The following is a 15,026-nucleotide window of genomic DNA, read 5'->3' on the forward strand; positions in this document are numbered from 1 at the left end:
AAGTGAATGAGTGTGAATGGATCGAGTGAAGAAGGGATTTTGGGAGAGATGGATGGATGCAAGAGGGAGCCAGAGATATATTGTGGAGTAGAGGTGAATGGCTGTGCATACAAAGTGTGTAGCTGTTGGCTATTGCTGCACGTGTGGGTGTTGTGCCTTTGTCCAGTATCGATCGTGCTACCCCCACACTCATTTTTCGAAATCCACCACTGATTTCATTTAAATGTTTCTGGTGGTGTTTGAAATTTTACTATATACCGACGTTTATTCCATCCATGCACATCGTGGGAATGTCATGCCTTTTGGCACAAGACAGCCAGTCGCACGTAGCGGTGTTGAACCGCATATTGTAGTCACTCGTTTCAATTGTTAAGACTATGCTGTTTATATGAATGACTGCTGTAATGTAAGGTAGATCAAGGTTTATGCCGCTTTGGCATTGGCGGAGTTTGGGGCACGGGGGGGGAAACCCTTCCCCAACTGGACACCCTTCATTAATTAATTTTCCGTAGTTTACAATTAATATTAAAATAAGCTATTAAATAATTAATCATATGCACCCACAATTCCTAATGTATGGAACAAAGCGAACCCCTCCCCCACATATAAAAGTCAAACTCCGCCTATGCGCTTTGTCCATATGTAACGACACGTTCAGACAAATGATGCATCACCGGGCGATTTTGTACTTCTCTGTTGGTGTGAGTCATGTAGGACATTTTATATATCCGTTTTCTTAATTTGGCATACATATATAGCCTAAGAAGGATACAATGTAACGCCCATGTGAGTATCATACAAAGCCCCATAATGTTTTTTTTCCACGACTGTCTTCATTTCCACTCATTTTGTGTTTCTGCACCATGACTGCCGCAGGACCTCTGCAGCATTGAAGTGGTGCGCTCTTTTTTCACAGCAGCGTAAATACCCCTTTAATGTTTTAGCATGTTATACAGCTCAACAAAGACACGAGCAAGGTGAGTCATAGCCTCTTAAATCCAAGGATGTCAAGTAGATGTTTTCACCGATCCTATTCTGTTTCATGATAAGGTTTCTCAATTAATTTGATTAATTTTGCCGGTACTGTCTAACATAAGTTTTCTCACCCAAGAAACGTATTGAATTTAGCGTAAACATAAACACATTCACGGTGAGTATAGTGTACGTTTTATTTTTTTATTCTGTGACATGGAATGTAATTGCGTATTTTGACGGAATAGGCATACAAATGAACGCAACACAGAGGGCAGCGTTCGTACACAAAGTAATGTACATTTTTACATTGTTCGTCTTCAACAAAAAACAGCGTTCGGGAGTAAACATGTAAAACATTCAACAACATATGTTTGAATGTGTTTTAAAAAAATATATACATATCAAGATGTAGTGAGTCCATAAAGAAATATTCACAGGCTGTAAAGTTCACCGCATCGCATTTAAGTAGTAAATAACCAGTGACAGTTCAAATCGCTTCTGGCCAAAAAAAAATGTTTAGTCGCTCTGGATATAAACTTCACATCGAGATTGTATATAACCCATTTATCGCGTCACTGCCGCAAGTGCTGGAGGCTGGGCGCTCTCTCCACAGGCGCGATGGTTTTGTCAGAGTTGCAGGGCAGTTGACAGCTTGCCTTCATGAGCCTGATGTTGCCGAGGTGTTTGCGGATGACTGCTCGGAATTTACTCTTTTGCGTTTTGGGGACTTCGCAGTCCGCGTCCGCAGAGTCTCTCTTGACGGGCTGGGCGGCCTCCTCCTCCTCCACCTGGAGGCACGTGGAGCCGAGGTGCTTCTGGAGTTGACGAGTGTCGATGGGTGTGGAGCGGCTCCTGCAGAGCAGTGCGCCCGGTTTCCTGCGCCCTACGAGCGAAGATAAGGGCAGGAAGGGCCTCCCGTCCTCGAAGAAGAGCGACTCTTTGCGACGGATGTTCGGACTCTCGCCCAGCGCCGGGAATCCGTACGGCGTGGTGATTTTGGCCAAGTGAGGCAGAGACATCGCCGCTCTGGTCGCGGGGTCAGGGTGAGGGTCATTCGCGCTCTGCTTCTCCGAGTAGCTCTCGTAAGAGCTGCAGGTGGCCGTGGAGCTTCGCTTGGACAATCTCTCCCGATACAAAGCCGAGTCGAGGATGTTGAGAGCTTTCCTCGCGGGGTCCACGCTCACAAAGGCCACCGGTTCGGGACTGCTCCTCTCTCCTTGCTGCTGCTGCTGTTGTTTCTGAGTGCAGGACTCGCAGTCCAGTTGTCCATCGTCCTCCGGCTGCAGCTGCTGCTGCTGCTTCAGCGCATCTCTCCAGCGGGTGTTGAGGAACGGTGAGTGGCACGTGTCCAGCGTGGGGATGGTGAACCGAGGGATGCGATCCGGCGTCACCACGATGCTGAAGATGTCCTTGGGCCGCGTTGGCACCATCGTCGGCGGCTCGGGGCCCGCCTCGCTGCACGGCCGCATGGTCACCCAGGTGAGCATGTTATCGAGTTTGCCCCGGAGGGAGAGCTGCGAAACTTGTGACACCATGCCGACTGTGCGCTCGTGTTCGACCTCTGCCTGTGGCGTGGAGCGGAACACGCGCGCGGGGAGGAGGAGGAGCGGCAGCAGTAGAGAGAGAGAGGGAGCGCGCGAGAGAGAAGTGCAAGGAGCACGAGAGCTCGGCTTTTTATAGTCACTCTCGAGTGCGTGTCGGGGGGGGGGGGGGGTTTGTGGGGGGGGGGTGTTATTGCTCAATGACTGCCAGTGACGTCGGGTGTCATCCCTTCCAATTACGGAACCCCTTTTGCGTCACGGCGCTGCCACTCCAATTTGCTTTGAAAGGGAGGCGTTCCATTCATTAAAGGGAAAGGTTAAATACAAAAAAAGCAAACGCTCGAGATAAATGTAAATGTTTGAACGCGGCTCGTCTCCACTGCTTTATGCGTGTAGGCATACATCGCTTGGGGGTGGGTTTTTTTTTAAATATCTCCTTCGGTATGTTCAATATTGCTGAGGTTATATTTGTAGCGAATGCTTATTTCTAGCCCCTTTTGTTATCAGGTGCTGAATGCAGTCTCTCTCTCTCCACCACGCGGTGTCGGTAACGGTGATTGTTTGACCATACTTCACTGCATTGGTCATTGAGGGTTGGTGATGGGTGTGGGGGGGGGGAAGGTGCTAGGGGTAGGTCCCCCGGAGCTGTTCAGAGATCGCTCGCCACTAATTGTATCCGTTTACGGCTATCGAACCGAGGCAGACAGATTTATAGCACAGTGCGCTAACCACTACGGCAGCGCTCCGCCACGTATGCTTTACACAGCGATATGATATTGCAGTAATGTTTCTTACAGAAAGGTGATTTTCTTTGATGCACTAATACAGAAATTGCTATATTTTTAATAATAAAATGTGCGTATGCATTTTTTTTTTACTTTGAAGCTACCGTACACCAAGGCCGTAGGCATGAAGTCAACATTGGGGGGGGACCAAATATTCCAGGGTATCTGGGGGTCCCAACCCAGAAAAAAAAAATCTATATTTGAAAACTCATTTCCTGTCTAAAATATAAAAAAAAATTCACTAACACATGGGATGGACTTTTTATTTATTTTTGACAATAATGTCTAATAGTGTATTGTATTACATTGCTCTGTTTTTACTTTTTTTACATCTCTTGATTCATTGTATGTAATGGCAGAGATTAGGGATTAATAAAGTACAACCATAACCACAATCATATAAACATAAATCTATGCATTGATTTATATGAAGTCCAGATATTGTGGTCAAGGTTTAGCAAATTGTTGTTTTTATTTCCATAGCATAGCAATTATTTATTTTTATAGCACTATATTAGGGGGGACATTTTGGACATATTTGAATGTATGTATACAATATATATTATAATTACGGCCTTGCCGCACACCCACTGTCAATACATCACAACGGTCGTATGAATCGCTGGTTTATAGGTGTTGAATAAAATAAAAGATAATCACAGCCACGGGCGATGGCATGCGTCAGCCTCCGCGCTTCCGACGCTGTCGCGTTACTGGGTTTGGGGTGGAGTGGCGGAACGGTGGCGCAGTGGTTAGCGCACTGCACACAAACCTGGCAAAAGGCAAACAATCAGTGTGAGCGATATTCAAACCGGTGCTACTTCGACCCCTCCCGCCCGTTTCAACAATCCACACGCACTGAGCGGAGTGGCCAAGTATGGCCAAACTATTATCTTAACAGACACGGCGCTGCAAGCCTTTAATCCAACCGTGGAATTATAAAGTGCTCAAAATAATGTATTATTGTGTAAATAAAGAATTAAAGCTTTCGTGACTGCATAAATTACTCATTTTTTCGGAATTTCTACATACGTGACTTTACCGAAAAAACCAGAGTATTATTGTGTATACTACCAAATGTGGGAAGTTTTAATGTATTATTCCAATAAGTTGAAATTCCTACTTTGTATTTAAGTAGACAATGAAAACCAGTAATGGTAATGACTGTCACTCTATATCAGATAAACCCAGGTCTCTCTGACGCAATAGACTCTCACGCGTTTTAATAAAGGCAAACAGCCCACATACCCACTTAGGTTTAAGGGGTTCATTTTATCCAGAGCTGTCCGAGTCTGAACTCCGGAAAATACCCCTCTTCCCACCTCGGCGGTTTGTGGGCAAAATACGAGAATGTAATTCCTAACGAGGTCGACGTCAATGACACGCTGCTTGTGGGTTTCATCCACTCGGCAGTTACGCGCTGCGCGAGCTGCCGACTTAATTGCTGCCCCCGCCCCCCCAGGTCACACTAATTACAGGCGACATCAACGCGGTTGCTCCGGCACACAGCGCGTTCTCCAACCTGGTCTGACGCAGCAACAAGTGGGTGGCGAGTCACGTTGCAAAAGACACGTGCTGTTAAAAAATATATATATAAGGCGTTGGGTTGGTGCACATCGATAACGAATATATAATTTCGGTGTAACAAAAAAAATACATGGTTAGTCAGTTTAATACGTAGGCTTTCGCGACCAATATCATCCATAATTGAGTTGTTGTTTTTTTTTGGGGGGGGGGTTAGATCGCGTAAATTTGTGTCGTTAAACCCGCCACCACCCGACACAGCCAACGAGTAAGGGTTGTCACGTTAATCTGGCTGTCGCCTGATGAAGCTAGTTGTAATTACTGGCGAAACGTCGTACTCGGATTGTAAATGTTGTGGCTTGGCTCTCCAACACACCGGTGTGCTGTACTAGTGACGAATTGGCATATTCTTTTTACGTGACAACCCTTACTGCTTGGCTGTGTCGGGTGGTGGCGGGTTTTCACGACACATTTTTTTTTTATTTATGCCATCTAACCCAACAAAAAAACCCCCATCTATTATGGATACAAAAAAAGATACATATTACCACAACAACAACAACAAAACCCCGCTCATTACATTTCTGAGCCATCAATCCTCGCTCGCGCGCACACACGCACGCACGCACACATCAAGCGTGCGCGCTTTTAATTAAAGGGTTAGGAACCGATGCGTGACGAACGTAATCGGCCGATAAAAATGTCGAAGCGCTCGCGAAGAGGCAGCGCCATCTGCCGCGATGTCAGCAAAACAAAACAGCGGCACGGAAGCAGCCGTCACTCAACAAGGGCTGCCGCGGTTCTTCACGATATCACGATACGATGTTCAATTCCACGATTATCGCGATATCAATTCATTTTCTTTCTGTCCCTTTGGCTCTTTCGGTAAAGTCACGTAGATAGGTTCAAAGAAAATAGCAACAAACAAAAAAACTACGACGTTTCGATCGCAGCACAAGCGGTCGTCTTCAGTTTTTTTTGTTATTTTCTTTGAACCTATCTACGTGACATTATCGAAAGACCCAAAGAATATTAATTTCTGCAGTCACGAAAGCTTTAAGTCAAGATTGTATTTTCTTACTGTTTCGCATTTGCGTTGCTTTGCTTATTACGCTTCTAGTACGAATGCAGATAACTAATATGTGAGTTCTTCAACCGCAGTTAACTCGACATATGCATGGCTTTTAGTCTTATTTTTATGCTATCTTTACAATCCGCAATGCTTACACTGAACCATTTATAGTAAAAAAAATAAAAACTCAAAACACTCGCGAACAGCACTGCCGCAAACATTTGATGTAAATCGTCGGTGACGTTTCGGGCAATGGCCCCTCTTCACGGGGATAAATGTAGCGGCCACGAGTGGCTGCGTGGGTCACGTGAACCCAGTTACAACGCACAAACCTAAAACGTTCATATTTGCCACGCCCGCGATTCTTTGCACGCATTGCGAGTTTCGCCATCAATGCCAATCGACTACCCGATGCACCGTTACACCGAGGGATTAATGTCGGCCGCTGGAGCCGCTGGGGCCTCAGCTCCGGAAAGCATGGCCCTGCTGTCGGGCGGTGGGTTGGGTCCAGAGCGATGGGGCTTGGGTCGCCCCCGAGAAAATATGCCACCAGAAATGGAAACGAATCCCTGATTATTGTCTTCTGCAGAAATGTAACTCGGGGCCATGGTGACGAGATGTTAACTACCTCGCCTGGTATACAGGAGGTCGTGGGTCCGATCCCGACCCCAACGCCTGTTGTATATTTGAAGTTTGCGTCTTCTCCTCGTGGTCGCGTGGATTTTTCTCCGGGTCCTCCGGTGTTTCTCTCCACATTTAGAAAACATGCGTTTAGATTATTTGTCCGCTATACGTACATTTTCACATAAGCCACTTCGTTGAGCTACCATTTGTGGGCAGATCGCTTCTGATAATGAGTTATATAGATAAGTGGGCCTTACCTGGCAGAATAAAAAATAGTCTTTAGCTAGACACATCTAACTTTCGATAAACAGTGGTCTAATAAACAGTGGTTCACCGTCCTAGCAAATGGATTGTCGTAATTCTATTATTGCTATTCAATTATTTTGCGTGTCATTTTCACAGTTTCGTTTGTATTGCTTATCCGTGTTTTGTTTGTACTGTGTAACAGCATATGCATTCCATACAGGTCTTAATACGTTTATGTTTACGCCTTTATTTCTCCAATCCAGTATTTGGGGAATACGGTAACATCAGCTCGTAAGCAGGATCGGGGGATCATTGCAGCATCACTTGATGGTGAGGGGTGGTGACGTTGCGGAGGGAGGGCCTTCATCCAGCAGTGGATAAACCATGCGTCGCGATGACCATTTCCATGAATCGTAAATAATCCATTATTGCATGCATTGTTTATTGTGAACAAAATTATATTAATTCGGTAATTAATTCAAATGCATTGGTACTTACTGAAAAACTATAGATGTTACCATTCTCCCCTCCAACAATTGTTACTATTTATGGATTGTGATTCAGTTTCAGAATAATTTTATTTTTGCCTTATTTTTACTGCCACATTTGTATTTATATATTTTTTCCTCGTTTAACTGAAATGAAATTCCATATTTTTTTGCATATAATTGGCATTCTTTGTAAGCACGGTAAGCGATTTGCATGATTCAATGCAAGTCATGAGCAGGGGCGGAGCCACAGGGGGGGGGGGGCTGGGGGGGGATCTGCCCCCCCTGAAATTTTGGGAAAGTCGGTAATCGGGATAACCGGATATCCGGCTGCTGCAAAATGCTGCAGGCTGCCACCTTTTGCTGCCCTGCAGGTTGCTTGAGCGGCAGCCTTTCGAACTTATCGAACTTATTAGCCACATCAGCGGCTCCGACCTATTAATAAACTCCGTGTTCAAATCCAATAAAATTTGTTTTATACATTTGTGGCGCCCATTGGAAAACATAAACACACTGGATATCTCAAAATATTGAATTCAGCCCCCCAAAGTCAAAATCCTGGCTCCGCCCCTGGTCATGAGAATAAACAATCGATTTGAATCAATAAATGATCTGGGGGTGGTGCATTGGCAGTGGTGCACACGCACAAATAACAAAACAAACCTCAACACACTCGTCAACAATGCCCCTTTTTTCATGGCTCATCCGTGATGAAGAAGGGTCATTGCCCAGAACTATTTTGAAGCCTTTTTCAGAATTAACTTGATTTTCCTTTCACCTTCATTTCATCACATGCAAGCAAAAAATGTCATGTGCCACAAAGAAGGGCTATTGCTTGAAACGTCCGCGATTATATTTTTTCTATTAAGGCAGTGTGTTTGGCGAGAGTGTTGATGTTAATAAATAAATCATTTTCATTGTTATACGCCTTATAAACAGCACAATGTAGGCGGCATTTAACGATTTTTCTCTCCTCCACCACGGTGTGATTCTATGACGTGTCACAATCAACTTCAAACAATTGCTTAATTAAAGTTAAGAAAAAGGTTACTTCGTGGATCGAACAAAACAAAAGGCCACCTTGTTACAAGTACACGTGAAACAAGAAAACTATCCCGGATTTCTGCAACTGGCTCTCGTAGTAGTTGTCAAAGATGAAGGCCCTGTATAAAGTATGTTTGCTTCTGTCTAGCATTTACAAATTGGTGTCAGCTTAAGATTGCCACACATTTCTTATTATACTTTTGCCACCACACAATGTTGCACTTACTGTGGTGGTTATGCTGGAACACGCACACGCCAAACAGTACTTACCGGTGCGGGGTGGTTGTGTTACCCTTGACCGGGACCCATCCTGAGGGGAGGGGGCTGTGGGGTGTGTGTGATCCCACAGAACCCTGCCCCTCGGTGGGGAATTGTATAAAAGGCGGGATCCTGAGAGCAGAGGGAAGTTCGCCTCAAGCCGAAGTCAAGAAGCCACCTGGAGACAAGACCCTGGACCCCAAGCCCCGACGTCCTTCTAAGGGCCGGGGCTCAGTGCGGTGCCAGTGGTCGGGAGGCTCGGACCCTGAGGATCCCTCAGCCCGACGTCCTTCTAAGGGCCGGGTTTGGATGGCCCAGTGGTCGGGGACCCACCGAGCCAGCGGTGGGTCAATCAGCCTCCCCTTGGTCCAGCTAGCCGGAGGGCTATAGGAGCAGCTAGCCCAGTGGCTGGGGTACGTTAGGCTGTACCTCCCTAGGTTGTGGGTGGAAGGGGCCATTACCCCTTCGTGTTAGGGACCTAGTTGTGTTACTGTTATAATTATAGAATACACGTGTTGCCTCCTACGACGACTCTGTGTCCATACAAGACTACTACATTAGTATCACGATCAACATCTCAACTGCATCGGACTAATCGATCACCTGTAAAGGAATGAATAGTGCAATGCCCCTTCTCGGGATGATAATTAAGTTATTACAGCTGGAAACTCTGTTCACAACGTCAATTTCAGGAAAACGTTAATTATCACTGTCAATAATTACTAGAATCAGTGCACAACATTATTTTCCCAATAGACCCTGATTAGGCGGATATCGCTCCTCGTCTGATTTGTGAGACAAGCAGATCTGGCAATGACCGTAGCAGACCTAACAGTTGAAAGACACACACACACACGAAAGACTGGAATCGCAGAGTTGAACTCCAATAAGAGCAAACTAGAACCGTCGTTGATGTTAATTATGAGGTGATAATTACCAGCAACGACGGTGTAATGGAGCTGAACTTCACCAGCCTGCCTTTGTTTCAGAAGTGGCTGACACCAATTTGTTTTCTCGATCTCTACCCCTCAAATGGCATCGTGGCTGTTTGCTTGTCAACATTTGGTTTTTTCACTCCACATTTAGAATCAACAACGCGTTTAGAGTATGTGGCTGCTATGCGTTGCCACGTGATAAGCCACTTCGTTGAGCAATCATTTGTGGCCAGGTCGCTTCTGAAAATGAGCTATATAGTTCAGCTGTAATATATATATAACATATTTTTCTAAAGCTTTCTAGTCACGGTAATGGTCGTGATTTATCAACGATTTTTTTTTTTTACAAACATACCATATTTAAAAGAGCCTCCAGACATATTTGATTCAACACACTAATTGCTTTGTTATTACTGTATTTACAAACTAATGTTCCGGAAAATATTGTTTGGACGCATGAAGAAGCGCTATACTTGGCCCTGCATTCTGCAAACAACTAAGTCGCATTGAGTTTGGAGAAACATAAACATCGATAGCAACGCGACGATCGGTCAACAACGCACGGCAGCGACCTGTACACGAGTCTAACCAGGTAACAAAGATCTGCCTCCACCGTGATGTTACATCCTCCCCGTACTGCGGCACGGCTCAGAGATCACGCGAGAGCCCCTGTGCACCATGCCCCGTTAACGACGGCGGAAGCGGCACCGCGGGACTGGAGTCGACCCTCGGGGGCAGGAGGGCAGTTGACGTGGACGCGCACCACTCTTGAGCTTAAAGGAGTTCAAAATAACTCACGAACACCCTTGCGAAAGACCCAACGCAGAAGATCCCCGGGTTTGATCTTCCACGAAGCTCAGGTTCCACCATAAACCGCATCTGAAGCCAACAATACAACAACAATTATGGCCAGTGAGACACTGAAGGGGGTGAAAGGTCTAACGGTTTCAGCTATCTTTAGTTTTGGATTCATATTTATAGATAATTAAATACTGTACAGATTAAAAAGAAGGAACTGAGATACACTTGTGATGTGACTATAATAAATATGATCATTATCTGTGACATTTTTTACAACGGCATATGCTAAAATAAATCCATGCTGACAAGGGAAACAGAACAATCTTCTGCATCGAAATCTGTGGCTAAAAATTCCACACAAACCCATGGCTGATGCCATGGTTTTGTGCACAAATAAAACGTTCAAAACTCTCCAATGTGCGACTGCGGTCATCCAAAACAGACCGTACAACAGATGAAATAAGAGAGTACACCGACGGTCGCCGATCGCCTGGATCGGCTCCGCTGTATCAGCCATAAGCCAATCAAGTTAAGTTGGGATCATCTGGGCCGAAGATCAGGGGCGGAGCTCAAGGGTGCTCGCGGGGAACCATCGGGAAGGTTCTAGAAGGGACGTGGCTAGAGGCGGGGTTTGGCTCCGCGTGAGAGGGATATAAGGGGAAGCAGGAAGAGGCCCGAGGTCGGTGTAGGAAGTCTGGAAGCGGGACCACGTGGCGCGCCTCCGGAACGCCAGTGGTGCGCGGGAGCGGGGAGCGTGAGTGAACACACGCCGCGCAGAGAAGAACGGAACCGTTAATATCCGAATGGAGGAGCGTGGAGCTGTTCAGCCGACACAGATATAAATAAAGACACAAGTCAACGTTCGTCATCGAAGTGTTTTATTGCACATATAATGACGCAATGCCCTATCCACAAATTCCAAGGAGACATCACAGCGATACCACTCCGCTGCTCGTGACGCGGTTATCTGGCTTGACCACCTGAATGAGAAATTGTAGTCGTTGCTCTGCATCTACGTCAGTCATATAGAAGAAGAAGAAGAATCCTGTTGAGGTTGACGTTAAATACCGTGGTCTTGGATTGCGTGGTGGTGTGCCCAGCATTGGGTCACTTAGCGGAGTGTCCCAGGGACCGCTACGTGCCAGCCAGGGACAAGCGACGGATGATGAGTAGCACCTTTAACCTAAGAGTAAAACTTTTCATAATGTCGTCATCATGAAAACTGCTGGAGTGTGCAAACCTGTATCATATGAAAGACAAATATATTCATTGTTCATTACATCACAAAAATAGAAATCCTGATTTGTTAAATTCCAGGACATGCAAACCTAGAATTTTATTAAAAGTATTTACAGACTAAGGTGAAAAAAAAATCCCCAACTCATATTGAAACATCTGGTTGCTAATGTAGCTAATGTTTTCTTAATAGACCCTGATTAGGCGGATATCGCTCCTCGTCTGATTTGTGAGACAAGGATATCTGGTAATGACCAACAGACCTAACAGTTGAAAGACACACACGAAAGACTGGAATCGCAGAGTTGAACTCCAAATAAGAGCAAACTAGAACCGTCGTTGATGATAATTATCACCTCAATTATCAACTTCTTTGAACCTTCATCTCATCATATAAGTTGATCAACGTGAAGATGAGTAATAAAAAACCCGATATCTGTAACAATAGCCCCTGCATGCTGTGGTCACCATAAAGAGAGACTGGAAGAGTAAATTTTGTCTACAGAGCTGATGACTTAGGTGGGATGAGTCACGACAAGTTAATTCTGCTACAAGGGGCAGGGAATGTATAAAATATATTTCAACTGAGCCGTAGTAGTAAACCCAGAATTAATTGACTTCCTCCTTTCATTTCATTCAGGGTTTATCGCTGCCAATTTTTTAACTTCGGTGTGGACTTCGGTGTGGTTCAATCAGTTTCAAAGACAATGCATATACTGGCAGAGCATATTCTTGGTTCTTTCGGTAAAGTCACGTAGAAGGGAAACAATAAAAGAAAAAAGAAAACAATATTGTATTATTTCCCTTCTACGTGACTTTACCGAAAGAACCAAGAATATGAATCCCTGCAGTCACGAAAGCTTTAAATCGAAACTGTCAGAGCATGTTTTTTGTTTGTATTTTTACCACAAGTGTCTGTGGTTAATGCAGACATGATTCATTGCAAAAGGTTTCAGTTTGGTGTTTTAACATCTTAACACCTCTTCTTTGGTTCTTTCGGTAAAGTCACGTAGAATGAGAATAAAATAATAAATTGATAAAATAAAATAACACAATAATAATATTCTCATTGCAGTCACGAAAGCTTTAAATCGAAATCTTAACACCTGTTTTGTTGCCAGGAAAAAGGGAAAACCTATTCTTATATGTTTGACACTGGCAAAGGAGGTCCCATGATGTATTTGAACAGATTGTTTAATTATGCAGCAGTGTAACACATAGTGAACAGATTTGGTTCGTTATAATTTCGTCCTGTAATGTGCACAGCTTTCGCAATGGGCAAATAATGTTTTGCATGGTCGTGAAAACTCTAAAACAAAAAGCAAAGGTTAGTTCTGCAATATAATGGTTAACCACAGCACGTAATTCTCTGCCACATTGGCCATATTTGTAAAGGCGTCACCACAAGTGACTTCTGCAATGTGTAATCAATCTCGCAGGCATCGGATGAGTAAACCTGCACAAGGTTTCAGACACCTTACAAAGGGCGAGCAGATACTCTACACGAGTTACATTTTCATAACATATTGTCCTGAAAATGAAGAACAGGCTAAAACGCCATATTGCACAATTACAATTTCATTTTCATGAATATGTTTTGAGGCGCTCTCACGTGAGCTTACAGTCAGAAAGCAATGTCAAATATTTGCCACCTATGCATACGAGGCTATTGCTTTTCCACTTTACTTTTTCGAGTGATCTGTGTTGGTTTGAGTTAAATATAGCCCATTACCACTGTTTGAGATTCTTTAGTGTGGTGTGCCACATGGATCATTACACAACGTGTTATGAATTAATTAACATAGCTTTCTGAAGAGAAAATATCTATTAAGTCTGCTGATTGCTTAAGTACTAGAAATTAGTTTTTTTTTTACGCAAATAGGCTTCCTGCTTCCATCCAATAACATCACCAAAACGTCTGTGAGCCCAGTTTATTTTAATTTCGAATGCAAGGCGTGTAAAAGGAATTATGGTGGAAACGCTGAGGCAATGATTTTCCAGTTGATTCCAATGGCTACCAGTATTATCATTATTAAGTAATGGAGTTATGCATTCACTGTGTAAATATAAGTACATTGTAAATTAGGTACAGCACTAGACCTGCTGATTAAACAAGGGGAGTAGCTTTTAGGCTATAACATCGAATGCACTCGCCCATCATGCTTACAATATATGAGCCACAAAAGGGGCACTCTGCCTGATGATTTAATGCCCATAGACTTCAAACACTTAAAGTTATGTTCATATTACATACATAAGCCATTCATCGTGCATTTTCAGTTGAGCGCTCTTCAGTACGAATAAGTGCAATAGTTAACAAGTGGGAAAAGCAGCATGACTTGGAATGGGTGCTGATGCTGCGATTTCAAAAGTAGAATACCCTTGAGTTCTTTCCAAGTAAATTTTAACATCCTAAACACGTTGTACTTTGTCTTTCTCAGCTTTTAGCAACACTATGGCTTTGAATGGTGGATGTAACAAAACAGGCACTGCTGCCATATGCTGGATAAATGAATACCGCAAATGGAAGAGTACATTTACATATTTTTGTTACCAAAAAAATACATTACTACGACAAAATGAAGACCAATGAAAGTTGCAAAATGCCCATTTTTAGATTGACAAACAGATTCAGCTAGGAAATACACAGTGTGTATTTACATTTGTTATACCAACAATTAATAGCATGTAACACCATTAAACAATTGTCCATTCAACACTATCGGCTTCTAGACAAACAACACTATCCATTTCCTTATTTACTATGAGAAAGGCCATTATCCAAAACGTTGCCTATTATATATGTATTCTTTCAAGGTACTATTATTGACGAATGTGTTTAGTTTTTTTGTCAATTTAAGTGATGGTTTCTCTAAAGGAGTTTACCATTTGGCCTGTAAATAGAAACATCAAAACCCTACTCCGAATAATAATTGCAACTTATAACGTGTTCATTGACTCTCGGAGACAGAGATCACGACACAGGGGCATGAGGAACCACACACAAGCAGCTAGACAGCCACTCGGTGAGCCGGCACTAATAATTTCCCAAGTTCTACGGCCCTCTATATATAGTAAGATGTGATCGGCAAATTAGTGAATGTTTACATGTGGGAGAAAAAACCAGAGCAACCCGAGAGAACCCACGCAGGCGAGGGGGAAACACTCTATCCCATTACAGACAGAGTTTACAATCTTGATTTGAAGCTTTCGTGACTGCAGAGATCCGTCGTGTTTTCTTTTATTATTTGTTCTATCCACGTGACTTTACCGAAAGAACCAGAGAGTATGGCGTTCACATTTTTTTTTTGCTGTACTGCATTCTCCTGGCGAACCGTGGCATGGCACCTTGATGCACACGGAAAGGGCATTGCACAGCATCTGTGCGGCCCACCAACCTTTTCCTCCACAATGCTGGATGACAGGCGAGCGCCACACCACCATCAATCACTCCGTGCACTGGTCGTAGGCCAACGTCTGTGGCCAGCGATTGTAGA

The 15,026-nt window shown here is 44.1% G+C and overlaps 1 protein-coding gene and 1 long non-coding RNA gene across 2 annotated transcripts; both read right to left on the reverse strand.

Annotated features, from left to right (window-relative positions):
- Nucleotides 1-1,155: 1,155 nt before the first annotated feature.
- Nucleotides 1,156-2,666, reverse strand: LOC116952650 (uncharacterized). The gene has a single exon (XM_032972247.2). It carries the CDS (start codon nt 2,508-2,510, stop codon nt 1,548-1,550), a length of 963 nt encoding a protein of 320 aa, XP_032828138.1. The 5' UTR covers nt 2,511-2,666; the 3' UTR covers nt 1,156-1,547.
- An 8,488-nt stretch (nt 2,667-11,154) lies between these two features.
- On the reverse strand, nt 11,155-14,921 carry LOC142924035 (uncharacterized). Its single transcript, XR_012941178.1, has 2 exons — nt 12,636-14,921; nt 11,155-12,509 (listed from the first exon to the last, which is right to left on the reverse strand). It is a non-coding gene; the product is annotated as an uncharacterized LOC142924035 (long non-coding RNA).
- Between the last annotated feature and the right edge of the window lie 105 nt (nt 14,922-15,026).

This window comes from Petromyzon marinus, chromosome 1 (assembly GCF_048934315.1).
Source record: "Petromyzon marinus isolate PM22_M1 ecotype Great Lakes invasive population chromosome 1, UKy_Petmar_22M1.pri1.0, whole genome shotgun sequence".
In the NCBI taxonomy this organism is placed as follows: domain Eukaryota; kingdom Metazoa; phylum Chordata; class Hyperoartia; order Petromyzontiformes; family Petromyzontidae; genus Petromyzon; species Petromyzon marinus.